This window comes from Streptopelia decaocto (assembly GCF_964273445.1).
Source record: "Streptopelia decaocto genome assembly, chromosome: 20".
Taxonomy (NCBI): domain Eukaryota; kingdom Metazoa; phylum Chordata; class Aves; order Columbiformes; family Columbidae; genus Streptopelia; species Streptopelia decaocto.
The window spans coordinates 4,598,250-4,626,208 of record NC_138675.1 but is presented as its reverse complement, the minus strand read 5'-3'; the positions used below and the strand labels follow the sequence as shown (position 1 = coordinate 4,626,208).

Below are 27,959 nucleotides of genomic sequence, written 5' to 3'. Positions count from 1 at the left end.
TTCAAGTAGGACGGTGTTGTAGTATGTTTCTCTGTTTTGATGGTATGAAATATGCACACCAGAATATCTTAGAAAAGCCACTTACATTGGCAATATTGCTGGAATGTGATTGTGGGAGGCTTTTAGTAAAAAATTAATTACCGTCCTGTGTGCACTTATGCATTTGGTATACATCTGTATGCTGGTGTGTGTAAAAAGATCTGTCATGATTTGATGGCTTTTGGACCTTGCTCTTGTGAGGGATGGAGGACATAAGTACATCCTGGTTGTGGCCCGGCTGCCCTGCAGAAACTTCATGAGATGCAGTAACTTGGTCACGCAGTGCTGCTGATGGGAATGAGATACTATGTTATCTCATGGACACCTCACTGCAGTTAACCTCAAAAAACCCACAGCCTATGTAAAGAGTTTCTTTATGTCATTACTTGATTTCTTACTGAAGGAAATAAGGATTAGCCAGTTTAGTGCAGCCTGTTGAACCAGTATCTGCCACACAATGTCAAAGGGGTATTCTTCAACAGTAGTCAAAGTACAGTTCTTACTTTGTCAGTTATAAATCAAATATCCTGCATACTTGAGATCAGTCCTTTCATAAGTATTAGAATATGCTTTTAATTTTAGCAATCTCTTTACCACATATATTGCAGCAGTACCTTGTGATTAAAGTATTGTATACGAATCATTACTGATAGTGCAGCATAAAATATCTTAGAACTCAAAAGGTAGATTTGTGTTTTGCGTTGGCCGTACTATGCTCTCCTGTTCATTAGTGTCATTTGCTTTGGCAGCTGAGACAGACACTGCAGCATTTGAGCCCAGCTTCAGTCTTCCCTGCTGCTGAACTGAACAATGAGCTTCTCATGATTTGAGCAGGTGTTGAGGTCTTGAGCATAAAGTGTTTACGGACATCTTTGCCTTCAAGGACCATATACAGCGGAGATTTGGACTTGGAAGGAGCATGCAAAGCATTAAGAAACAGCCTAGTAGTGAGTAGGGCTTTCTTTTACAAAATAAAGTTTTCAGGCTCGTATTTTGTTGCAGAAATATAATGGGTTGATAACTGGATTGAAACCTTCACATCTGCTCTCATTAGAACCTGGCTGATGACTGATACTTGAGGTCATATTTGACATCAATGTGATGGAGGAGCCGACTGCAAAGAGGGTAGAATGTGTGTATACCTCATTATGAGGCAAAACTCCAAAAATAACTGATTTCTATTATGTCTTACTGAAAAGACTGTATCACATTACCCCTAAGCTAAAATAGGCAACAGTTGAGTAACTAAAAATTGGCATGGCTTTTTTTATGGAGACAAGCAGCAAAAGCTTTCGTCTCTTTATAGGAGTCAAAACTGCCACACAGTGCTGTTTCTATTTTTGAGAACTAGGACAGTTGTGCTGCTACTTTCTGAGATTTGCTTTCTGAAATCAGTATTCCTGTGTGCTTACGGTACAGTAGCTTACTTTTGAAATGTTGGTGAAATGTGTAGACTGCTGTTATCTTTGGAGATGAGAGAACTCAAACCCCTTTGAGGACTTTGAGACTTGGTAAGAGAGAAAATAAGAGAAAATGAACCAATTTTTGTTCCACATAAATATGAGGGAAACCCAGGAATTCTGGTGGATTTTTGGTTTAGTTCTTTAAGCTTTGCTGCCAACCTTTACAGAATTGGGGAAGTAATAGAACTTCTGAATTAGTATAGTTTACTCCTTTTTCCTTCCTCTCTCTACTGTAATTTTTAAAATTCACTAACCCTTGATTCCTTAACCCTGTAGAGAGTTACCATTTTTAGGTGATGCTCTGTGAGCAATCCCATTGATGTCACTGAGTATGGAATAAGCCTGTTACCAGAGGGAAGAAGTTGAAGTTGTTTTTCCAAAGGGATATCTGAATTTACAAATAACCAACCTTTCTCTGGTTGTGAAAGAAAAACTAGCAGCCTTTTTCACTGTTCATTCCACTTCTTGAGCTTCCACAGAAAGTCAGTTTCATGAAAGGTAGGTAAATTTGTTACCGGTTAGAACAAGCTGGACAGTTTCTCTCCAGCTTTAGGATTCATTACTAGACCCTTTGGAGTTTAATTATCAGTAAGGTGATATGGTTTTATCTGAAGTGACCACAAAGTTTCCATTAACTTTACCAGGAGCATCTGTTCCTGTTCATAAATTAATAGTTAAATTACAAACACACTGTTGCTACAATAGTATGAGCTACTCATGTTGGTTAATTTAGCTTTGCAATAATTTCTTAGGTGTTTGAAGATATCTCAAGTCCTTATACTGTAAGACCTACTGCTTCCCTTTAAGTATCCATGGTTGCCTTGATAATCCTCAATATTCTCTGCATTTACTGGTGGTTGTAATATCGTGACTGTGCCCCTTACTGCGACTGGTAGTTGTTTTGCACGAGTTCCTCATTAGCTCCTTTAAGGAGGCAACTTCTGGTCAACATGATTGGACTGATACTACAGAGAGAGCTGATGGGAAGGGAGGGACGTGGTAAAAAAATAGACAAGCTCTCAAGCACAGGAGTCCTAGGGGACTTGCAGAAATGGAACAGTTAAGACCCCAACCACAGTTAAGCTTAAAAGTACAGCTTCCAGTACAAATATTTATGAAGAGCTTTTGCATTGGTGGCTTTTTTAAAACATGCGGTTGACATCACTTGGTTCTGAATTTTAAGCCATTCTGTCTACTGTGCTGAGAGTGTTTTGTTTTTAACCGGGCAAACAGCTGCGCAATTTGAGGCAGGCTTAGTGTCATATTTTGCAGAGGTCTTGCCTTCGTGTTAGCGCAGGGCACGACTGTCAGACCAACTGCTGCCAGTTCTGTGAGAACAGTAAATCCCACTTGTGTGTGCTGAGAGGGGCAGAGCATAAATGGGTGTTACTTTCTTTCTAGGGGAGAGCTCCTGTACAAGCCAGACCCGGGCACTGCTCCCATCAGAGACCTGGGGGCTTTCTGCAAAATTGGGTTGTTTATCAGTCTGTCCAGAGAGAGGGAAAGTCTAGAGCAGCCGTCTCAAACTCCTGGCTCACAGGTAACAACCTGCCCACAACGCCCTGTGCTTTCATTCCTCCTGCACTTGCCGTACTGTCCCTTGGCTCAAGTGAGATGTTATTTCAGCCCATGGCTTACTGGGCAAAGCTGTTCAGGGACCACAAAAGGGCGATAACCTGTGCTCTAAAATCAGCGGGGAGGGTATGGGAGTGTGATTGCAGGGATCCTCCCTTTTCCCCAGACAACCAGGTGCTTTGGTAGGAAAGTACATCCTGAGAGAGAACCTGTTGTCTTGGAACTGCGTCCTCTTCCTCTGCGGCTGTTTCATTTCCATAGTTCTCTGAACAGCCATCCTTTTAATTTAAATTTAATTGCTGGTTCTCTGCCTTGTATCATAGAATGTCAGGGGTTGAAGGGCCCTGGAAAGCTCATCCAGTGCAATCCCCCCATGGAGCAGGAACACCCAGATGAGGTTACACAGGAAGGTGTCCAGGCGGGTTGGAATGTCTGCAGAGAAGGAGACTCCACAACCCCCTGGGCAGCCTGGGCCAGGCTCTGCCACCCTCACTGGGAAGAAGTTTCTTCTCATATTTAAGTGGAACCTCCTGTGTTCCAGTTTGTATCCATACAAAGACCCTGTTCTTTAGAGTTTTATTTCTGCAGGTGGTGCTTGGGAGAAATCCTTGTACGGGGAGGTGTGGTTTTTAAAGGCCCTTCCGAGGTGTGGTTTCTAAAGCCCTTTCCAGGGTGTAGTTTTTAGAAGCCTGGGGCCTGCAGGCAGCTTTCACCGGGGCTTTAGGCCTCTTGCCTCGGCAGCGCCGCTATCCAAACGGTGCTTTCGTAATACAGAAAGTCTCGAGTCTAAATTTAGGGACAAAAAATAAATCAGTGTGAGGAGCCGTTGAAGTCGGCGCCAGGCCAGGCACGACGGGCCCCGCGCGTTCCCGGAAGGGCAGGGAGCCCGCCGGGCCCCCCGCCCCCGCGGCCACGATCTCGGCCTTTGGCGGCGCTGACTCACGGCGCCGCCGCACGACTCCGGCCTTTCACGCCGCTGCTCCCCGCGCCGTGACTCACCCACCGCCCGCCCCCGCCGCGCCGGAGGGAGGGAGGGAGGGAGAGAGGGGCGGAGCGGCGGCGGGAGCGGCGGGAGCGGGGGGGCGGCCGCGCCGCGTACAAAGCGCCGCCGCCGAGGTCACCGCGCCGGCCCGTGCGGGGGAGCGGCATGGAGGGAGCCGGGGCGCTGCTGGCCCGCTGCCCCGCCGGCGGGCTGGGCGTCACCGTGTGCGCCGCCGCGGCCGGGCTGCTGCTGTACCGCATGGCGCGGAGGTAGGGCCGGGCGGCGGAACCGGCAGCTCCGCGGGCGCGGAGGGACCGGGCGGGGACTCGCGGGCTTGGGTGGTGTCCCCGTGGTGGTGGTGGTGGTGAGGCGCGTGTTTAGCAAGGGATCCCCCGCGAATTGTCAGCGGCGACAAGAAGTTGTAGGTAAATGGCTGGAGGCGTTTGGTGTGTCCGCTGGAATCGCTTCGTGCCTTTGTGTGTCTGCACCGAACGTCAAGGACTTGCTGCCGTGGGAGCTGCGCTGGGGAAACGGGAAACGTTTCCCTTTCCCGGTCTGGCGTTCCTGGCGGGTTAGAGATTGCTGAGCGCTCGGGGTTTTCCTCTTTTGTTCCTGTTTGAGGCAACGAAAGAGCGTTTTGCTTCTTGTGTTCATTTGGAGGTGAAAGCAGGGGGAGCAGTGGGAGAGTGCCATAGAAATAACAGCGCTGTTAACAGTGCGAAAACTTGGGAAGGTTACGTAGAACTCAGAGTTATTAGTGACCGGAGTTCTTTGGTCATTTGGTTTTTAATTGCACTGAATGTTCCTGACCTTAGAACAAGTTTAAACAGACCAATTGAAAACAAGGTTTAAAAAGCATCAGGAGAGAAGTCAGGAAACAGATTTCATAAAAGGAGTAACGATTAATTTGACATATTTTAATATAGCATAGGTTGAAATGAATGTAGAGAATATCTGGAATCAGGGGCACTTCAGCCTGTAACAGAACTTGAGTGTTCTGTTCTTCTGTAAGAGTTTCTGGTGGCGTACAAGGGGATCCCAAGGGCTCGTCTTAAGGTTCACTTCAAGTTTACACTTTGAAATAGAAGCGTATTTCTGCATTCACAGCAAAATGCTTATGGTTTGCTGTTTATACATAGCCATATAAATAGTCTGTGGTAGATTAACCCATATACAAGACTTTCTCTGGCATATTTAGGGCAGCTAAGAAATACTAGTGGCCTAAAGCAATCCCCAGTGAAGCAAGCAGCATTTCATTGACCCAGTTGAGGCTGACGTCTTCTGAGGGATGAGATTTGATTTGTGTTGCTTAGGTTCATCAAAAGGTCTCTGGAATGGAAAGCATTTCTTCGCAAGTCCTTGAAAACTGCTGGTGAGCTGTAAATATTTTCCAGAGGCGACCTTGGTAATTCTTTGGGGCTACATACTTGTGTTTCTCAATACTACTCTGATATCACCGCATTTCTTACTTTGCATTAGTTAAATGAGTCTTCCGGAGTCATCAATGAGGACAGCTTAATAAAGGACTGATTCAAACACAGACATGATGCTGCCTTTGCCTTTGGTGTTAATCTTTTGATACAGCCCCGCTTTGCTCCATTTTCAGTGTGAGTGCACTTACATCTCTAGCAAGATGCCTTTATCAGCCTCAGTAGAAAGGGAAATGAAATATATTAGAACAACTTAGTGAAAAGTAGTTCTGGAATAACTGTCAACGTGTGGAGTTACGCTGCTGTAATTGTGCCAGCATCTAAGACTGTTCTTTTTGTATCAGGGAGAAAAAAGATGTGATGGCCAGATATGCACAGGAACTTGTTAAAACCTTATGAGTTTGGGCCAGATAGGAAAACTGATGCGTTTTGTGGTGTTTCCTTGAGATTGTAGGTTGGCTACTTGTTTGTTACGTGTTGTTGGAAGTCCGGTTGCTGAGCTCAGACCAGCAGCCATAGCCACATTTCCTTCGTCTTCTTAAAGTCCTGTACAATTCCTAGAAAATTAGCACCCTGCTTAGATGTTCTTGCCTGAAATGACCTTTTTTATGGTTCTTTTTGCATCCAGCAGGTTGGGAACTTCTGATTTTTTGCACCTATTTCTATGGCAACAGATTATAGGTTCGCAAAAGGAAGTATTATTGCTTTTTATCCCAAATAATCCAAGATTTAGCCATTTCATTTGCATACATTGTGAGAATGAAGGGCTGCTATTTAACCCTTGATAGCACTTCCTCAGCCTCAAGAGTGAGAGATGGAATCCTGTTCGGAAAAGATGGAAAGGACTCGAGTATAGTAAGGATTTGGTCTCTGCTATTAGAAAGTTCTCAGAGAGGGGTTGGAGTTGGTTCTTTTATTTGCTTTATGAGTTTTTTTGGCCTGTGTTTTCTACTTCTGTGTTACCCTTGAAATCAGCGCTTTTACCTTCTCTGTCACGTCGTGCAAGTTCTAGATGGGTGGTACAATAGGTAGAGGCTGAAGTGTGGTCTGTCTTATTTCCATGGTGCCAGAGGATGAGCCACAGTGACATTGTTGTAGTGGGATTGTAGCACGTCCTACAGTACCTGGCACCTACATCAGAGGATGGAGTTTAGGCTGGGTTTGCTATCAAAGTCTACACTCAACGTGCAGTAGGATTTGTATTTTGGGGGTTAACATGCTGAAGCCTTTGCCTTTTATTTTCATAGCTTTTACACCTATGTTAATGAGATGAAACTAGCGTGGACATGTGTTGCTGTCCATTCTTCACATGGCTATTTTGACATGTCGTTTGCAAGGAAAACTTGCACTAGCGACCTAGATTTCTGTCTAGTTTAGGTTGTTTGTTTGGTATTTTTGCCTGTCAGTTTCAATGGTGATATTTTTAACTCGGATCACTTACTGTTTTGAGCCCCCTTGGCAATGAAGAAAGTTGAGCAGTGAATATTCATTTTAAGAGGGGTGTGGGTGGATGCATCTATTTTGAGATGAGAATCTGTCACCCTAGTAGCTCCAGCCATTTTCTTTCAGCATCTGGCAGGGAATCCTCCCTGTGCTCTGGCTTTTTAGCCTTCTTTCTGGCGCTCCATTTCAAGCTTGTCCTGTTCATTAGTACTTAAACAGGACGCCCAAGCATCACTTGAAGGTTTGATATTGTTGTGATCCAAGTTCCAAGACGTGGTCTGTGGAAACAGGAGTGGGGAAGGATTGTAATTGTAGGCATCCAGCTACAAAGGCGGCGGCTGAGAGAGAAACCAGCTTAACTGAAGGGAGAACCACCTGCCGGTTTGTTTGCGGGGCACCAGATGACGTTTCTGCAGCATTCAGAAGATGTTTCACTGCAGAATGTTGTAGCGGCAGAGAACATTTCCTAGAGGAGGAAGAACACAAGTTGCTCGGAGTTGGTGGGCACTTTGGCTGCTGTTACTTGCTTTCCAGGCCTCCCTGCTCGGTTGCTTTCCGCGCTGTGTTAGAAGCTGCACGGGCAAAGTACACGGGGCTGGTGGCAGCTGGGTCTGTCTGTCTGTCTGTCCTGCTGGGCTTTGCCCGAACAGCTGCCGTCCCTTGGAGGTGTGACAGGGGCTGGTTCTGATAGACCCGGACAGCTGGGCTGCGCTTCCTCTGGAGTGTCGCACTGAGTTTCAAGACAATGGATCCAGGTCATTAATCTTTGTCTCTTCAGTTCTAGTGCGTAAAGATTGGGGAAGACATATTGATTTGCCAGTTCTTTCTTATGTGTCTAAAGCTGCGAAGAAACAGCTATTTACAGTGCCTGAACCTTGGGGTAATTTGATATGCCTTTGTCCTTGAAAAGTTTTCTAACAAGCAGGGCAAGTAAAACTGTAACCATGGGTCCATTTCCTAGGTTTCTGACTACCAATTCTTATGGATCATAGTTTCTGTTTCCCAGAATCCTGTGCATTAAGCAGCGACTCTGCTTCACGCTTTACATATATTAACACTGCTGATTATGAAGATTTGCACCCCCAAATGTGCCTCTGAAAACCAGTGAAGTGTGTTATTCGCAAGGTTGTTATTCAAGTTCTGGCATGTCCATGGTACTAGCACAAAGAGATACAAGCCTCAGGCAGAAACTTCTTTCTACTTTAATAGTCCATCTTTTAATTGCGAAAATGACTACTCTGAGTCATACCGTTAACCGTCCTGAATGGGAAGATTGATTGTTAGTCCAGCTTCTCTTGCATTTCCCTGTTTGAAAGCCGTTGCTTTCCTCTGCCTCAGCTGAATTCAGTGTTGATGCCCGACACGTTTCCTTTCCCAACAGGAAAAAGCCCACACACGTGACTGTGAACTGCTGGTTCTGCAACCAGGACACAGTGGTGCCCTATGGGAATCGCAACTGCTGGGATTGCCCCAACTGCGAGCAGTACAACGGGTTCCAAGAGGTATTGTGGCAAATTGCTGGAGGGGTGGCTGGGAAGGTGCGTGCCCTGCAGAGCAGGGCTTGCAGGAAAGCCCTGCTCCTTGTTTAAGATGATACAGGCCCAGTGCAGATGAATATTCAGCGGTTTAACAGCTGGCAGCTCTGTGCTCAGCATCTGTGAACTCAGCAGCTGATCACTTGATCAAATTTGAGAAAGAATTCACTGTACTGTTGTGCTGGCGTAGAATCATAAAGACAGATTTTCCTCTCATGCTTCAAAGGGCAAAAAGGGCCTTGACTTTTTCACCAATATCTCTTTAAAATGTGGTGTTTTGTTTGGTTCGGTTTTTCTTAATGTGTGGAACAATTCTTCTCTGATTTTCTATTTTGTAAGAGATGAACTGCTTTATTTAGGGTATTAAATAACAAAGCCTGTCTTAGGCCAAAATCCACCACCCCCAGCTACTTGCAATAGATGTACAGAACAGTGAATGGGGGAGAAGATTGGAAGCATTTTGTCTCCTTTTTTACTTATTTATTTTGTTACATAGGTGAATGCATGGAGTGTAGAGCTCCTGATAGAGCTTAGGGAATCTTGTTATCAACCAGGGCATACCTAGTTTTGATTTTATGATCTCCTGTTTGCTTTTCCTCCTGCCTCCCTTTTTGCTGCTTGTCAGAATGGAGACTACAACAAGCCCATCCCTGCTCAGTACATGGAACACCTTAACCATGTTGTATCAGGTGCTACGACTTTCTGTGATCCTACCAAACCACAACAGTGGGTGAGCAGCCAAATTCTCCTTTGCAAGAAGTGCAACAACCATCAAACCACGAAGATCAAACAGCTGGCTTCATTCTCACCAAGGGAGGAGGTGAGTGTTCACTAGGGCCTGGTATCACAGGAGAATGTTTGACCAAGGCATTCCCATGCATGTATCTGCTATTCCTGCTCTGATTAATTTGCTCTGTAAGAACTTATTTTGTCTGGCTTTGCAAATGGTACCGTACTGCAGTTCTCATCTACTTTTCCACTCCTTCTCCCTCACCAGGGGAAATACGATGAGGAGATTGAGGTGTATAAGCACCATCTGGAGCAGACCTACAAGCTGTGCCGTCCATGCCAGGCTGCTGTGGAGTATTACATAAAACATCAGAATCGGCAGCTCCGGGCGCTGCTGCTCAGCCACCATTTCAAACGCCGCGAGACAGACAAGACCTACACTCAGGTACGTGGGGGGAGAGATGAGGGGAGAGATGAGGGAATTCAGGGGGAAGTGCAGAGGCATCTCGTTCTGCCGCTTGCTGAGTAGTTGCCACAGATGCTCCTGGTGTTAGTTTGAGGTTTCCTCTTGCTGGTGTCATTCAGTTCAATTGCTGGAAGGTAAGTCTAATCTAATAATGACAGAGTGGAAGGAAAATAGTGGGACGGGCAGAAAAGGGGAGATACGGAAGCCAGTTTATGAGAACAGTGCAAGAAACTATGGAGTACAGGGAGAAAAAAAGAAGTAATAACAACGGGAAGTGATTTGTGACCTTCTCCTTGCCTCGCTGCCCTGCCTGACCTTGGCTTCTGCTCACAGCTCTGCTGTTGTGCTTTACCAGCCTATAACATCCCACGTGGTGTTGGACACAGAGACAAGGATTTGAGCAAAACGGTTTCATTCAGCTTGTGACAAGGTGTTTCTCCCTTCCTCTGCAGAATTTATGTTCATCCTCCTCTTCTGCTTCCATAACCACACCAGCTCAGGTGATATTTCTGCGGTTCTTGGCCTTCCTCAGCTGCGCGCTCCTGGTTCTGATGGCCTTATATGGCTCGGGCGACCCCTTCTCGCTCGGTGCAGCGGTCCCTGCTCCTGTCTCCTCCGGTCCAGCGTCCCTTCAGAACAGGACTGACACAAGCTCACGTGCAGACTCGGAAAATGACACTTCCATGGTGGTGGCAGGCTGGCAGGAGCTGCTCCGCCTGCTCCCAGAACAGATGGTGGAGAACCTGAGTGCCGCATGGGCTTACGGGAAGAATCACCAGATGGCGGTCGCTGTCCTTGGGCTGTTCACCTGCCTCTTGGCCATGTTCTTAGCCGGGCGGATCAGGTCAGTGTGCTCTTCTCTTCTGTTTCACTTAAAGGAGAACTGTGTTACGCTGGAGGCCTTTTGCCCTGTTTTGACTCAGTGATCCAGGGGGTAAACACTTGCCAGAATGGCACCTGTAGTACTGGGTGGCACACTTCTCCCTGTTATTTTTTGGGCTGCTGTCTGAATGGAGGCAGCAGAGCTTGCTTTAGATCTGTGTGCTGATTCATGCAATTTAAGCTTGAATTACTGTGAGTGAAAAGCTCCCTGTGCAGCTCTGTAATCTCGTAGATCAGAATGGTACCCTAGTAGGGGGAAGGGCTGTGGGAGATAGAACCGTAGTAAGAGATAGTACATAACCTGCTCAGTCTGGATACCCTCCCTACCTTCCTTCTCCTTCCTTGGGGCCAAGGGCTTTCACTGGTGTTTAAACTCTTACCTTGTGTCTCATTTGGTTTCTTTTTGGCATTGCAGGCTCCGGAGGATTGATGCGTTTGCTTCAGTCTTGTGGTTCGTAGTGATGAGTCTGCATTTAGCTGAGAGGTACCTGAAGACAGAAACACCCAACTGGCTGGACACAGCCAAATTTGGCACCACGTCCTTGTGCTGCTTGGTGGGCTTCACCGCAGCTGTGGCCACGCGGAAATCAACGGGCCATCGGAGATACCGGCCCCGAAGGTCAGAGCCAGAGCAGTGACACTGGGGGAAAAAAAAGCCTTGTGAACTCTTTGCAACTGGTGCTTCTCTCTCCTCTTTTTATTTTCCCTCTTTTTTCTTGTTTTCTATTTTTTAATTAGCTAAGCAGTGAAGATGTTTTCTTCCTTTATGTATTATTTTTTTCCCATCCTTCCCACTGTGCTAGCTGCTTGGAGCATGTCCACTGCTGGTGCTAGCCATGGAAGCTACTCCTGCTGCCTCCATTCTCCCTTCCTCCTGAATCCTGCGTCAGCAGCGCAAATATCCAGCTTTCCCAAAGCCAGTTCTTCCAGCAGCTGCTTCACAAACTGCTCCATAAATGCAGCCTTCTCCCCATTCTGCTCCTCCAGCCAAAGAGATTCTGGCTCCTCCTGTCCTTCTGGTTCTTCTCGCTGCCTGTCCATCCTTAGCCAGTCACAGAGGAATCCTCTGCCTTGATCCTCCATGGGGCCCAGGCCACCTTCAGGTTTCTAATGGTGCTGGTCATTTTCATTTCGAACTAATGGGAACTTGCCTCTGGATTCCGAGTCCTCCTAACGTGTGCTGCAGTAACACTGCATGGTGTACAGGCATGCGGGGAGGGGACACACGGAGTCTGTAACCTGGTTTTTCTTGCCTTCCACTGTGTAGCATCACTTAACCGCATGCTCTCTTGCTCTGCCATCCTCCTACGACTCCTATTTTAAGAGGCGTCCTTAAGTGCTTTTGACTGGAACGTCAATAATTTATCTAAAAGGGTGCTTTAAAGGTTACGTAGCTCAGGCTGTCTTGATTTAATATCTAAAAGTACTCAGTTGTTTTAGGCTAAATTTTCAAATCTACCAGTAACCATTGCTTTGCTGATTTTCTTTGGGTTTTTAATCTGCTCACCCCCACCTCGCCCTGAGGAGCATCTGTGTAAAACCACAATTGGATTAAAATGCGTGTGTTCCTCCACTTCTGTAGCTTTAGAAACAGAAGAAATACGAAGCTAACAACCTCGTGCTATGGTATATGATCAGCTTTCATTGTACATCATTACTTACTTGGTCAACATTTTCCTTATCATTGATAACAGATGAGGAGCATGTGCTGTAGGAAGGGGTGGGAGCCTTTGCTGCGGGACCGCACAGCAGTAGGGGTGGATGTTTCTTGTTACTTGGAGGGCTTCCTTTTTGAAGTCTGGTGTTGGTGCTAATGCCACTGAAAAAAGGGGTCTGGAAATTGTGACTTTGAGAGCCTGGCAGCCCTCCCCTGCGAGCCGGGGTGGCGGGATGTTACTGGGGGGAGGAAGGAGCTTTCAGCTGCTTGGGTTTTTGTAGGATTAACTTGTTGGGGCCTCTTAGGATAAGCAGTCTGATTATCCTGGCAGTTTTTTGCAAGGCGCTCCCCTGAGTCGCTCATCTGGATTTGGGTCTTTCAAGAGGAAATAGAATTGTTACGGGAGATCCGCTACTTTCTTTTATTCAGAATAGCACAGTGGAACTTGCCACACTAATAGTCTGATATAATTTAATTGGTTGTCTGGATCTTCCTGTGTATAAACCCTAAAATAATCAGAAAGGAGCTCTCACTGTGAAGTGTCTGCTGAAAGACTCAGACACTACTGGATGCTGCAGATGCTGATGAAATCGTAGAAGCTTTTTTAAAGGAAACAAAATATATTCCATAGCTTTTCATAGTTATTGCTCTTCAAACCAGTCCTCATTGTGAAAGCAGAAAGGTAGCACTGACAAAAGCTCAGTAGAGAGTCATTAACAGAAGCCAAGTTGAGTGTCATGGGACGATACAGCTCTTGGCTGAAGGACCGACTGGCACGGGACAGGGACACACAGACCTGCGTCCCATCCCTGCTCTCTTTCGGAACTTTTTTCCAGTGCCTTCAGTTAACCGTGATATCCACCTCCAAGCAAACAGAACCCTTTGTTCTGGTGCTTCTGAATGATGCTGCTCTGAGGGTTCTTTACTCACTCATCCACAAAAGGAATCCAGCGTCTGCAAAGTCCGGGTCCACTCTTCTGTGTTCCCATCGTTTATTGGTCCTGACCCAAAGTGTTTGTTTTCCAGCTCACAGTGCCAGATTGTTTCTTGTTCCAGTCTCAGAGTTGCTTATAGAAGGATAAATATTGAGACCCTTAGAAGGAGAAAGGATGTGAGCAGCTGACCAGCTGTTAAACCGTGTGGGGATGGTCATGGTAATGTCATGCCTAATTTCTAATGGCAATATCATTTTTTTAATAAGAGTAAAGTTACCCTGACCAAATTTTCTGGCCCAGTAGCAAGGACATTCAAAGTGTCAGCCTCTTCAGATGATTTGCTTTCAGGAGCTGAAAGTCAAGGCTGTATTAAGTTTCACTTTGTCCTCTGGCCTCTCATCTCCTTTGTGCAGCTGTTTTTCTCCCTTCTTTTTAGCCGCACTTTTTGATGTAAACATGCCCCATCTTTGAGCCCCCTGGGGTCTGGCACCTTTTATGATGTTTTGCTCTTACGTGTTACGTTCTTCTCCTGTGCCTGATCTTTACTTCTGTTCCCTTGTCTTTTTCACTGCGCAGTGCTGGGGTGGGATGGGGAGGATGCACACGAGATACCAGAACAGGCGGTTGGTAGAACTGGGGGAAGGAGTGGGCTTTACACTCTGAAGTCTGCATAATACTGTTAAGAAATATTTTAGCTGTTTGCACAGCGGGTGCAAATCTGTACTGAAAGAGTTTAAAATCTTTTCATCTAGGAGATATGTTCACCGCAGTTGACATGCAAGCAAGAAATCCGTTTGTCTTCACTTTATGCATACTAATACGAGTGAAGTATATTTACAAGTTGCACTAATTTTATATGTCAGAACATCAGAAAGCTACTTCATTTTATGGCCAAGCTGTACAAGTGAATCCCTGGTCTCTGTGCTGCTTAGTCCACAATTTATGATGCAAGAACTTTTGGACTCTCAGTTGGAAAAATTTCAAAGGCGGAACAAAATAAGAAAACACACATTGAAATGTGGTTCGTTTTTAATGCCAAAGAAGCTTTTGTTTTTGCTCAGGTGCCGGCTTATTTTCGCACTTCTTGGTGCCTCAGTCTGAGCTGCTGCTTCTAAAAACAACAAAAAGCCTTAGAGCCTCAAAGCCAAACTTGAGCAATTGAATTTTTGGTCTTCTGGAGACTCTGGTGCTGACAGTCTCCTCTCTTTCTGCTTTTCTCACAAGCTTTTGCTGAAGGTAGACGATGATTGATCTTTTGGAGGAGAGGGAAGAAAAGAGGAGAAAGGTGTTTTTTCTGGAGATGTTCTGATTTATAAACTGCTAGGATTCGGTCTGTACTAATTGTGTCTCCTTGGACAATTAGGTCTGAAGATCAATTATCAGTATGTTGCTGTTGATTGCTTCTGAAAAAAACAATAGTTAAACCAGCACTGCCTTTGCTGAGACTGTTCTGCAATACCTGATTTCAACACCAAACAGACTGTTGGGAACACTGTGCCATGCCATAGGTTCAGTACAGAAGGTGCTTTGCCAACTTTGCATTTCTCGCTTGAGGTTCAGTTTGGGAATAGCTCAGCAGTCAGCTGTATTAATACCATCCAACTCTGCCTGGTCGCCTCCCTCCCATTGAGTCCAGCTCAGGTATTTCGGTGCAAGTCCAGCATCTGAGCGCAGTCTCACCATCCTCATGCAGCTGAGGTGCTATTTTGTACAACACATGGAGATCCATTTCCTTCTGAGGGATAACAGTTAACAAAGGGCTGGTAATTTACTAACACGGCTGACACAAAAATCATCCAGAACCACTTGATCCGGGCTTTGAGCATCTTGTTTTCACTGAGCTGGACTCAGCCACAGGTGAACCTGTGGGAACCTGTAGTCACTAGGTACAGCTTTGCCTGAGGGTTCTCCCAGCCACGCAGGCCAGAGCATGCAAACATCTTAACAATAATAGAGGATTTTAGCCCAAAAGCCTCTAATTTCAGGTGCTGCTTTTTTACGCTGGCTGTGTGTCGGTGTCTGGACTGGAGGATGGTGCTGCAGAATGGAGCAGAGGTGCTGAGGGTTGTTATGGGCTTGTGTGTCACTTGAAGCCAAATCTGCTCCAGCCCAAAGTGACTGACTCTGGTCTTTGCTCCCACAGTGGCCGTGGCTGATCTGCCAGCTCCAAAGCATCTTGTACCCTGCCCAGCAGAGCTGGATGTATTAAGGGGCCAATGTGGGTTCATTAAGTGCCTTTCTCTGAACAAGATTTTTGACAACGCTGTTGCTCTGCTTCAGTGGAGCTGACGCAGCTGCAGCTCGGGACAGCGGTGCCTGTGTGTCTGCCAGGCCGGTGATTTGTCCTTCATTGGAGTGTGGCTGGGAAAAAGAACTTTTGTGCTGCACTCCTAATGAGCAACTCTGCAGACTGTAGAGGGGTTGAGGGAGAATCCAGAGCTAGCAACCAAGTAAGCATCTCTGCTACTTCTGGTCTTCCTGAAGCCCTCATTGACACCAGTGCATGCAAACTGACGCCTTTGTGGCCCTTTGAAGTTCTAAATACACTACAGTTATGTCCTGTTCTTTCCTTTCTATTAACTCGTTTCCTACATCTGTGCTTTGCATGCCCTAGTGAGCTGAGCTTGGGTGTGTCAAAGGGTGAGGACAAGAGGGCCATATAGAAATGGTGTCGTGGTGGTTTATTTTGGCTTTATGAATATTTTTCAAGTACGCTGAAATTATGTGAAGCTAATAATCATGCTTAGATACTAGTGAAAGTATATATTGCTGTATCGTGGACAAATTATTTATACTCTTATAAAAATTAATATAACGGATAGCGGGATGATCGCTCCAGAGTGCTCCGTGCATGAAAGCAGGGACCTGTGGGATACGGCTTTGCTTCGTTTTTTAGAGATGCTGTTGAAATTGTGTGCTGTCACATATGACCTGCCAGTTCATTCCAGGTGTGCCGTCACCTGCGCGTACGCTCGGGGCCTCTTCGAGCCGTAGCGGATGCTCGCATGTGAAAGGGGCAGTACTCAGTCCTGAAGCGTACCTTGAGTCATCCCCTGTAAAGCCTCATTTGGGACCAAAGCTGACAAGTCCGCAGGTAGGGGAGAGGTCCTCTGAACACGTTTGTCATGCCAGCGAGTCTGGATTTTTGTAGACATGGGATGTGCGTATGCACACAGCCCCCTGGCTTTGTGCCACCAGCTCAGAGGGACAGCAAAACTGATGCCAAACATCTGTCTGTACTCTAGGAGGTATTAGTGCGGGACCTGGCAGCTGGAGCATTTTCAGCTATAATTCAGCCCTCCTTTTTCATCCAAAGCAGGGCAACATATAGGAGAAAAGAATTCCTAGTCTTGGCAGCTAAAGTTTCAAGCTAAGTCATATATCAAAATCTTAATGAGTCCGAGACCTGTGCCCTTTTTTAGTGTGATTCTCCCTTCTGCCTGTGCCTGTTTTTTATTCACCATATTGCTCTTTATTCCTGATTGTGTCGGCTTGGCCGGAGGCACGGGTTGTGGCACTGACTGGCACGGGTTGTGGCACTGACCGGCACAGGTTCTGGCACTGACTGATGTGATGCAGCAGAGCAGACAAGTCCCGCACATCAGCTCACAGATCCTGGCTCATCTCGCAGCCAGCACGGAGGCAACTGTGAGCTGCTTCTGCACCCACGCTGCCTGGACAGCACGGTGCAGTTATACATGAATAACTCACAGCTGGATTATGATGGGACTTTAATTCCAGAGGAAATATTTTACCCCCTGGCTGCGTGCAGGCAGATGACGCTGGGCACATACAGCAAGGTGACTGTGTGCTACCTTCGTCATGTCCTGAATTACACGGTTGTAGAAGCGGGTCCCTCTGCAGCCCCGTGGTCTGACCTGGCCCACGCTCTCCCATGTCTCTCTCTGTCCCAGGGGTGATGCAGCATCTCTGGTTAAAATGTGAATTAAAAAGGCGCACACATCTGGTGTGGTGTCTTTGGAGAAGTGTATTGGGCAGAGGAGGGGAGGCTCTGCTGGCAGGAGGTGTTTCTTCAGGACAGTGTACGGTCCCATACCATGTAATATTCTTCTTTAACCTTCTGTTTATTTATTTTTAAAGTCTCTGTGTAGCAGGGTTTTGCCCAACTGTCTAGTAACGCTGTGATCATTGTAAACACTAATGAAGATACACGATTTTTGATGTTCACAATACCAAGTTCTGAAATAAACGGCTTCCGGGCCCTGACTATTTCCACAAACTGTCTGACTCCAGAGCCTTTTTTTTTTCCTTTTTTCCCCTTTCTTCTTTTTTTGGTTACTTTTTCACCATTACCAGACCCACTGTTACCACGTGCACAAACAGCTTGGAGCAATGTAGTGGTCTGAGAGCCAGGACTGGGCCACACTGCTCCGTTCCAGTGCTGGGATGTGGCCGTTTTCTGCCTTATGATCCTCTTGGTCTCATCACTTTTTTTCATCTGCTTCTGAAACAAGTTCTCAGGCATGAAGCACATTCCCATGACAGCACCCCTGCTTTTTAGCAGTATTTAGCCCTCTTGAGGTGACGTTGTCAAACTCTAAAGAAAAGGAACAGGATTTTGCTGCACACCTTGCAAGAATTTACTTTGTTCAGAGTGGATCAATATTTAAGCCATTCTCTGGTCAACATTAATATGCCATGCTTAAAATTCTTCAGCTCTTCTTTGCTAACCATAGAAATCTCTTTTCTGGATGGTGCAAGAGAAATGGTTCATCAGCTGCCCAGAGGATCTGATTGCACGAGCTTGGTGTGGTTAAGAAGTGGGGCTGTAGAGCAGGAGAGCCCGTGAAATCCAGTCCCAAAAAGTTAAAATCCCAGGAAAAGATTGTTGTTATCAGTGATAAGTGAGTGTAGTATCTTCCAACCCATTCAGTGAAAAACTACCAAAAGCCAATAAGCCAGATAAGCTGTTTCCCAGTGCAGCCAGGAGCTGTGTGAAGTTGGATCCTTTAGCCCAAAGATAGAGAAGGTACAAAGTTAGGGAGAAAGAGCTGTGTTGTTCACAGAGGATGCTCTGATTTAAACCTTCACAGACATGACGCAGTGGGTGGTAGGTATCACTCTTTCTAATATCATTCATACCATCATCCTGAGCTGCACTTTTAATTTCCTTTCCCATTCGTTTTCTCTTACAAAGCCGTGACGGACACGTACATCTATTCGCATCTGTTACACGTGGCGGGGCAAACGCGTGTGTGTATGTGCACTAAAGGATGCTGCGTGTTTGCGAAGCACGACCCCCTTCCCAGGTCCTCTGGAACCTGAAGAGGTTGGGCAGTTTCTGCTGCGAGGCTGACGAGTTCCTTGCTGCTGTTAAAGGCATGTCCTGCTTGCAAGCACCGCCAGGCTGGTTGGCTCAGATGGTGCTCAGCCTGATTAAGCTGGTCGGGATTGTTGATGTCTGCCTCGTACTAGCAGATAAGTAGTTCTGTAAGATATTTTGAATTGTGATCTTAACTCTAGACTGGTTCTTCTGGACACGCTAGCACTGCGTAATATTGCTGCATCACCTCTTTAGTCTCCGAGAGAGAATGACACGTGCAGAAATCACAGCGCGTGACTGAGATATGTATGTTCCTTCACATTCTGATTTGTAATACTCCTAACTTTCCTCTGGCAGAAGAGAAGCCATGTTACTGTTCTCCTCTGTGTCTGCTTTCATTTACATTTTAGACCACATCTTTTTCATTTACATTATAAACCAGTGCAAAGTGGGCGATGAATTGGGGGTATCAGAAATCAATCGCATGGTTTATGCATATGGTAATTGAGTGTGAAATACTTGGCAGTGCTAGCTGCAAAAACTGCTTGAAATACAGACCTCTCATACATTTATTTTACCAGTGGAACAGAAGTCAGTTTAAGTCTGTAGTGCTTAAAAACCAAGTTAATTGGTACAGGTGCCCTTAGTATATTTTGTCTGTTCTCACTTGTCCGGTGTTCTCAAGCTGCACACACTGTTCTACAGCTCGCCTCTTTCATTAGGAAAGAACCCATTGAAAACAACTCACAGACCTAGAAATACAGTTGCCATTATTATTGCAATTCAGTTTTTTCCAGGCACTGTAATAGAGATGGGTTTTAGGCACCAGAAGCAAGACTCTTCCTGGGGTGTACACTACAGGAGCACAGTTCCCTCTGGATGGCTATGCTAGTACATATTTGGGGCTAATTATGATATGCAGAAAAAGGAAAACATAATGGTTTAGGCCTCAATTTAGGATTGGAAAGCCCAGGTTTGTGTCTCTGTTTATCATAGGATCTTTATGTCACCCTTGACAAGTCACTTAGCTTCTTTTTGCTTCTCTTTCCTGTCTGTAAAATGAGGATAGTGAGTCTTCTTTACCTCACAGAAGTATAATAAAGATAAATGTAGTAGAGAGGTTTGAATGTTAGTTTTAAAGCAGGACTCTTATGCCTAAATCCTTATCTAGGTGCCATAAAAATACTTTTCTCTATACTGGCATCAGAGGTAAGATGTCAATTCTGCTTCCTAAAGACAAAAAGACTAGTAAATAACTACTTGTTTCCCACAGTCATGACATTTCTGAGCATGTTTGCATGTGCACACAGCAAACAGAACATATACTCTCTCCTTGGTCCTGTGTGTATCTGGACTGTGGAAAGTATTCTGCTGGTCTCTGGGTCATTTTCTCACCCAGGGAGAGAACCAAGGTACTATGCCTTGTTGCACCTGAGTTCCTAAGCTTTCCTACCATTTTTTCCACCCTGCATTCTGGGACAGGTTGGCACACGATAATTTAAGTAAAGTTGAGCAGTTCATTCTGCATCTTGTGCTCCTGCACTGACAAATTAGTACAAACCTGATAACAACGCAAGTGTTCGTGCAAGAACCACAACTGAGAGGGAGTTACCCGAATGTGCTCGCGGCTAAATGTCTGCCATGCCTGTCATTTGCAGGTTCCTTTCTGGGGATTCCATTACTCTCTTTCCCAACGGCACTGGGACCGGCTTCCCTTCCTCCGCAACGTCTCTCTTTGTCCCAACACCACCCAGTATTCTCCAGCTGACAAACCAACAGCTCTTCAGATCCCCGCGCGGCATTTCGTCTTCCTCTCTCCCTGGCCGGCTCAACAGGGCGCTCTCGCTGGGCACCATCCCCTCCTTGGCCAGAGCAGGTAACTGTGCAAAGCGTTTTGGAAATGGCAGTGGAACGGTACAATGCTTCAGAAGGAAATGGGCTGTGAGGTACCGGTGTACCACGGCCAGACCGACTGCAAAGAGCATGCTGTCAGGGCTCAATAGTTTTTGCAAACAGCAAGGTTTTCAACTTCCAAAGCAGTTTGCCTGTAGTTATGTAAATTAAGTGCCTAAGAAAAATAGTTGTTTTAGGCTCTGATGTTTTACTTGTATCACGTTTTTTTCCTGACTTCAGTATTTTTCATTGATGATTTTTTTTCCTGCCTCATTATTATGGATAGCATGCTTGACAGCTAGATGGGCTTCCATCTCGCACTATGATTTACCCTTAAGGCTTTTTTCATGAGAAAAGGACACAACCATATCTTCACCTTCTTCCTTTTAAAGCAGAGGCAAGCTCGGCTGTGCTACACTCACAGGGTTGGCTTTGGAGCCTGCTGGACAGATCTGTTCTGCTGCAGCTGGGAAAAGTGGATTATTCTGACACTTACACAGCCTACCCAGGAAAACACAGGCAGTTTTCATGCCTACGTTTACCACCTGCCCCCTTCTGAGATTGATGACAAGATGATGCGGTTACAGAGGCCTCCAGTAGCTGAGCCAGCTGGGTTCAAACTGCTTCATTTTTGCTTTGTAGATTCTGGCTACTTGTTCAGCGGGAGCCGACCAGCGTCGCAGTCATCTCAGTGCAAGGAATCTGCTACACCAGGTGATGCACTGCGCCTCCCGGAGCAGCTGCTTTAGCAGGGTTTGCAGTGAGTGGGTTGAAACACATGATCCGAGTTTAATTCTGCCCTCCCTGCTCACGTCCCAGGGAAAATGTCAGTTTAGCTGTTAGAAATGCTGCAGTGCCAGCTAAGAGTGGGACTGCATTAAAATAAGGTGCTGTGTGTGTTGGGTGTTCTCTCCACTAAATCAGTGAGGCAGAGCGAGGATCCCTTCCCTGCTCTACAGCTGAGCTGGCATTGCTTTGATAGATTTTAAACTGTTCCTAGGGCAGCTTTTTTGTTTCTCTTTCCTTCCCCAACCCAAGAAACTGCTGATTTTACCCCGTCTGCTCTGCCCTTTTGCTCCTGTGTCCTCCGGTGACCTGTCTGTTGCCCTCCTGACCCCAAATGGGTTTTGGCTGTTTGTGCTGCTGAAGTGTTTGCTGCTGGAACTGCAGTCACAGCCTGGGCAAATGCCATTGTGCAAACCTCCTCCATCCTGATAGACCTTTTCAAGAGCCTTTAAAGAACATGCCAGAATGGTTCATTTACCTGCAAAACAGCACCTGCAATGCAGGCTCTCCCAACCAGATAAAACTGAGCAGAGAGAAAACTCACCCGGCTCCTGATAGACCCACCTCTACTCCAAGTCATTCTTGAGTGTGCCAAAGCGCGTGTGGAATTTCTCCATGTTTCGCAGTGTAGGAACCGGAATGAATAAAGAATTTTAGTACAAGATATGTCGGACATTTGCAACTCCCGTTCCCTTTTCTTGTAGAATTGTTAAAGAAAGCTCTGCCTATTTTATTTGGATTATAATCTAATTATTTTCTCTTTGGGGATGTTCCCATTTCAGAGCACTTCTCCCTGCTGTCGGGCAGCTGTGCTCCCTCCCGCATCCCCTCTCCAGCACCGTCGGTCGCTGGCTCTGTGGCTTCCAGCTCCGGTTCCTTGCGGTACCGCCGGCCGCTCATCAGCCCTGCCCGCCTGAACCTGAAAGGCCAGAAGCTGCTGCTTTTCCCATCACAGAATGAGGCTCTGCTCACCCCAACTAGCTCGGAGGAGCACACCCACTCGGACAGCAACATGTTTCCCACCGAGTTGTCCTCCTTTCCGAAGAAGAACCTCAGCGAGCGGGGAATGCAAGGTATGCTGGCAGCCTGCTGCACTCCTGGAAACGCATTTGTAGGAAGGAGGTGGCTTCCCATCTAGGCCACTCATAGATGGGAAACCTTCAGGGAAAACCCAGGTGGGGATGACTGGTGGGCTACCAAAGCTCCCTTAAGAATCCACTGGCCTGGAGAGCCTCTTGTCTGCCAAAACTTGTCCTTTTCTCACTGAGTGGTGTCCCCTGGATGCCACTGCCCTCACCCCTGTTTGGGTAACTCCTTTAACCACAGATGTGGTGATGCTGGAATGAACGGTGTATGAGACAAACATGCAGGCAACTGCTGCTGCACAGCAGTGAAATTTGCCTTTTGTTTCTAGCTCCTGTCCTCCTTCCATGATTTTACCAGGCAACCGTTCATTACTCATGTCTAGCCTTAGTCTGGTAACTTCTGCTACTTCTGGCTCCCACTGGTGCCTTCTGAATTTTCCTGTCATTTTCTCCTTGCAGATATGAGATCCGCTGTGGAAGGAGGGAGTATTTGCAGTGATAACTCCATCAAGAAGGAGGATCACTCATCACACTCGTCTACCTGTGTGGTAGACACAACTACCAAAGGGGAAGATTTGGCAGGCTGGAGAGGTAAGCGCAGCTCATGGGAGTGCTTTGTGTGTGTGTGAGCAGTCCCGTGAGGGGAACTGAGATCTTTCCTGTGCTGTAGTAGTGATCTGATCTAAATATCAAATAAGTAGAAAAAATAGATCTTCTGCCTGCTATTCTAAGACCTTAATAAGGCTATTGCTCCTCTTTGAACTGTTGGAAGAATACTGACAGGGTGCTAAACTGAGGCAGAGGGACAGGGATGGGGATACAGGTGTTGAGAAGAGCGATGAGATGAAAATAGAACCAGAGAGAGCAGTGGAATCTTTCCTGACAGGATAAGTGCTTCAGCAATTTCTGCTTATGGTAAAACACTGGGCAAAGAGAGGGAAAGGGCACAATGTATGTTCACTGTTATTTATCTCATCAATTCTTTAATATCTCTTTCTACTATTCCCTTTTTCCTTTGTGTCGTCCTCTTCCACTAAGGTCATTTTGGTAACTCTGCTCTGCGAGGTCTGCTAGCCGTGAGTCTGACTCTCAATGCTATCTTCACATCGGCCTATGTCTACCGGAGCCTGCGCTGATTTGCGCCAACACTCCCTTTCTTTGTGGTTCCACCCGCTTCTCAGAAGACAAGAAGAATTCAACCACAGCTTCGTGTGCAATGGCCATGCCACCGGTGCATGCTGTTTTTAAAAACCTGTTGTATGCTCAGCTGTCATGACAAGGAACCCAGGTAGCTGCTGCCATTGCTTTTCAGTAGAACATATCCCAGGGTTGTCCCTGGAGGTGGCAGGCAGAAGTCCCAGAAAGCTCCATTCAAAGCAAGAGGCCAGTCAAATGGCCCATGCGCTTTCTTTCAAAGGAACTGACCTGAGACACAAGCCTGAAAATGCGTAAGCTATATTTTCGGGAACCTATCCCTTGCTCTTCTTTCTGACATATTAACCTTGGCCCTGATGGTACTGGTAAAATTAGGAGAATTAGAACAAATGAGCTGGAGAAGAGGGATGGCTTTGGTAGCTGGTGCTGCACATCGGCTGCTGTAACGGCATCCCCAGTGGTTCCCCTTCTCTCTTCCCTTTGGCATTCTCCTCTAAATTACCAGTGAATTTTCTTTAGTTGCCTTAAGCTTGCCTAAGCACGTGGGTGACCTTGGCTGCTCTGTCATATTCTTGCATCTTATATGTCCATGTGCTTCCACCTGGGCTGTGCCCTGAGGCCGCTTTCACCAGTTGCCATTCTGGTCATGCTGGTTCTCAGAAGCTCCTGTCTGTTCACACCTCCAACCAGCGCTGTTGTTGTAGGTGTGCACAAACCCCAGACAGTCATCCTCTCGTGCTTTGCTTTAGGAAGAGGAAGCTTGGCTTTGCTCTACCCAGGAGGCATTAATTCTGTTAGAAGTTAATTCTGTAAGAAGAAAGAATCCCTGCGTGATTTGCACCACAAAGGGTGCTCACAGCTCTTTTGACTGCTCTGTTTTCACTGAAGCAGCGAGTGGCATCGCTTGTTCTTGCTGTAAATCGCACAAATTATTCTATTAGAAGGTACATGAGAAGGTGATTGTATATATTTATCCAGAAACCTGAAAGCTCAGTCTGATACTGGTATTTGCCGAGTAACCATTTACAATATTTCTTACTTAGTTAAATGCCAAGGTGCTCTCAATGAGAAATGCAAGCCTGTTTCTGGACAGTTCAGCCTTCTGGATAGATTCTTTTCTAACCCAAAGAAGTAGCCCTAGATTTTCAAAAGTGGTTTATAATTTGGGAGCTTCTGCTTTTGGGTGAGTCTTCAACATTGCTTAGAATTCAGGGGGCCATTTAGAGTATTGTGCTGAATACTCAAAATCATTTAGTACATCCTAGGAAAAAAATATTGATCTTTTATGTTTTGATTCTTAAATCCCAAGTGCAGAGACAATATTTACCAGTGTGTCAAGGATACCTGATGAAAAGAGAAGCCAATTGACATTAACTATGTATTTCCTGAAGCAGGACTGACTCTGTCAAGAGTTTTTATATTGTCTCTTCCTTTGGGCTCCTTTACCTCCAACTTCTTTCTCTTTCCTCTCCCTCACCCCATTGTCTCGTGTTTGCATCTTGAATTACAGTGTTGATGTTTGTTGTGTCTTTTCCTCCCTTTCAGTTCTGCTGCTGTTCCCTCTACTGTACTCTTGCATGTGCACAGAAACAAAGTGTATCTCTGCTGATAATTCTCTGCTCTGAACCTGAAATTCACACCTCAGAGTGATGATCACCCTTCCTTTCACTTCATTTTTTGTTCTTGCATGTTTTAATTGAGTTCCTTCCACAGCCTCACTTAGTACATCACACGAATGATGGCCAGACTCTCGTCAGCATGCTATGTGCCAGATTAAATCACAGAATCACAAATGGGGCTTTACTGCTGCTGATTCAAGCACTGAAAAATTAAGTCCTGCTTTATCTCTTCTGTTTCTTCCTGCGTTGTTTCAGCAGCTCCCCATCCTCTCTTGTTAACGAGACCTGTTCATCAGGTGCTCTGCATCTTACGGGCAGAGGACAGAGCTCTGGCGATGTCATTCCTGACTCTGCGTCTGTCTCTGAGCCTCTTGGGAGCGCTGGGAAAGGGCAGAACCAGCACCTCCTGTACAGGGATGGATGCAGGACGGAGACCCGCAGCAGAAAGATGTGCTGCAGGTTGATGATTCGTTCTTTTGCGACTTGCATGAATTGTTACTTGTAGCCAAACCTGACCCATAACTGTGCTGTTCAGAGGTTTTTGTCCCTTTTATAGACTTCTGCAGTCTCCCCTGAGCATGTGTGTAGGCAAGGTGCTAGCAGACCAACTTACAAGCTTCTGTTTAGACCTCTGCTGTTTGAGTTTGATGTGCCGGTGCAGTGTGTGACATCCCATTCATGGATCCTTGTCCTGACTTCCAGCATACCCGGGGGCCTCCTATGCAGAGACAAGCCTGCCAGAGAATTCTGTGGGTTTGCTTGTCTTTATTACTCCAACAGATGTGCACTGTGACTTCATGTATGCAAACTTTCCATTTCCACCTCCCAGTCTGCGCCGAGTTTTACCATCGCGCTCACCTGGAGTCCAAGCTGGTCTCTGTCTCTGCCAGATTGCAATACAAATTTTCTCCTCCTTCCCAGCGACCAAGGAGCTGCAGCCTCTCAACACACCTCTTCTTGCCCGTGTTCCAGAACAGAACACTTCAACCTGTCTCTGCACTTGTCAATCTGCTCACTGAAACTGTTCCTGGAAGGAAGGGTGTTTGGTGACTTTGTCCAAAGCAGTAGAAAGACTTTGGATTTTATTGCTGAAGAGGGAAGACAACCAATTTTTTTCATTCTGGTGCTAGAACACTCTCCAGTGGTGCTTTCACAGTTGTGAAGCCTTCGCTTGAATAGTACATACGCGTATACGTGTGTCTGTGTGTGTGTGAATGCATGTGTATGAAAACATTTGGAGGGTTTCTTCATTTCAAAAGATCTGAGCCCATGTTTGTCTTTATATCGTTGGCCTTAATTAGCTCTGAGATACTGTGTCTATCTTGCTGCTGTTTTCTATATGAAGCTGGTTTGGAGGAAACAAAAGATTATCTGGTCCCCCTGTAAAAATCTTTGTGACTGATGATGTTGATCTTCATACAGTGTTGTTCAGGGGCGAGATTTTATTTTTCTAATATTTTTCCTACTGTAAAAACTGTCGGGAGAGTATGGAATGGAAAAGATCTGTACAAAACAGTCTGGTAAAAGTTTGAGCATTACTTAATAACAACAATTAATGATCAGGTGGGATATAAATGAGTTCCATTTCCAGACCGTTTCCATTACCTACCTTCCCTTCAAAATGTCCAGGTACTTCTTCTTTGATATGGGCTTGTTAGGCGTGTTCTGAGACCTTGCAGAGATTTTCTATTCTTTTGTTGTTCCAAATGAGGAGGAATTTGGATGTTAGAGCCTGGCTGCAGTTCCGCAGTCTGGGTAGTTTGCCAGATGTGACAAATATTATGCACATACCTATTTGATGGGGCAGAGAGAATTGGTAGAACGAGTTGCTGATTTCTGAAGGTCATCTTATCCTTTTACATAAAATCTTAGACATGTAATTGGTCACTGTGGACTTACGGGGAAAAACCTCCTTGCTGGCATATGTAGGCCAGACTCACTGAGTTTTAGGCTGTCTGCTCAAGCAACAAATTTGGCCTGTGGATGTTTTATTCCCACTCTCTCTTCTCGGGTGATGGGAACATCTGCCAACCCTGCTGAGCTGACTGGGTTCCTTAAAACTGGGCAGCTGGAGTCAAGGGCTTGTTTGCCTGTGGATGCTGCTACATTTTTTCTTCCACGCACCATTCCTGGAAATAACGATGGTCTTAACCTCTCTCACATGCATTTGTTAGAAGGCTAGAAAGGGCCAATTTGGCCTTTTTTTTTTCTTTTTTTTTTTAATATATTGTATCTGGAAATTATCATCACTGTGTCCTGTGGTGGGAGTAAGGGACAGCATACTTGAGATGGAGGGGGTATCTAGAGAGGGTGAGGAGGACAATTTTGAGTCCTCAACCTTATTTCCTGTAAAAGAAATACTGTATGTCGTGTGCGTGTACTTGTTTGGGGAGCTCTGACACTGTACAGTTTAGTTAAACGCGCTCCAAGGGAGGAGAAACTGTTCCTCAGAGGTTTTTAGTTCATGCTTTGTGTTCAAAGAGGAATATTTTTCTTTAAAAAATAAAAACGGAGAAGTTTTCACCTTAGTGTGATTCTGTTTCTTGGGGAGCTGAATGTTTTTGGGGGAAATGGAGACGGTATTTGTGCTTGTATCTGTCTGACATTCTTTTAAAGCCGGCAAGGAGCAAGAGAAAGCGCAGAGCTTTGTGAGCTTCCCCAAATGAAGGAGAAGCTATGGCCGAGATCTGGAGGTGGAAGGGGAGTACATTATTGTGCTTTGAAGGCTTTCCGTCAGCTGAAGGGAAGTCACCTTACGATTTGTGTTCATTTGGCACAGAAGGGATTTTTTCCTCTATGAGAGCTGAGAGTCTTCCCAAGATTTTGCTTTTATGTTATTTTATAATCTTGAATTTATGCTTTTATTTTGTAATGTAAATTAAGAGACCAGTGGCATAAGGGATGTTTCATTCTTAGTAATTTAAATATTTCCATCTATCCCAGTGGAAGTTTTCTAATCAAAGACCTGTACAGTATTTTAAAAATATGAGACATGACAGCG

At 45.9% G+C, this 27,959-nt stretch overlaps 1 protein-coding gene across 3 annotated transcripts; it reads left to right on the top strand.

The window, feature by feature from the left end:
• Window positions 1-20: 20 nt before the first annotated feature.
• TMEM201 (transmembrane protein 201) lies at window positions 21-27,481 on the top strand. Of its 3 annotated transcripts, none has more exons than XM_082069787.1 (12): window positions 21-986; window positions 2,904-3,042; window positions 8,314-8,434; window positions 9,093-9,287; window positions 9,465-9,641; window positions 10,115-10,506; window positions 10,960-11,163; window positions 20,079-20,296; window positions 20,956-21,027; window positions 21,882-22,172; window positions 22,644-22,775; window positions 23,223-27,481. In XM_082069787.1, the coding sequence occupies exons 4-12, from the start codon at window positions 9,129-9,131 to the stop codon at window positions 23,318-23,320; spliced, it is 1,743 nt and encodes a 580-aa protein (XP_081925913.1). In that variant the 5' UTR covers window positions 21-986; window positions 2,904-3,042; window positions 8,314-8,434; window positions 9,093-9,128; the 3' UTR covers window positions 23,321-27,481. The 3 variants fall into 3 exon arrangements, with proteins under 3 accessions (XP_081925913.1, XP_081925911.1, XP_081925912.1); XM_082069786.1 differs by lacking the exons at window positions 21-986; window positions 2,904-3,042 and adding exons at window positions 4,211-4,328; window positions 7,467-7,687; XM_082069785.1 differs by lacking the exons at window positions 21-986; window positions 2,904-3,042 and adding an exon at window positions 3,931-4,328.
• The last annotated feature ends 478 nt before the right edge of the window (window positions 27,482-27,959 follow it).

Excerpts from the sequence above, each read along its gene's own strand:
- TMEM201 (XM_082069785.1), top strand. The coding sequence starts at position 4,225 with ATGGAGGGAGCCGGGGCGCTGCTGGCCCGCTGCCCCGCCGGCGGGCTG. Across the intron at positions 9,288-9,464 it reads CATTCTCACCAAGGGAGGAG|GGGAAATACGATGAGGAGAT; the intron begins GTGAGTGTTCAC and ends CTCCCTCACCAG. Across the intron at positions 9,642-10,114 it reads CAGACAAGACCTACACTCAG|AATTTATGTTCATCCTCCTC; the intron begins GTACGTGGGGGG and ends CTTCCTCTGCAG.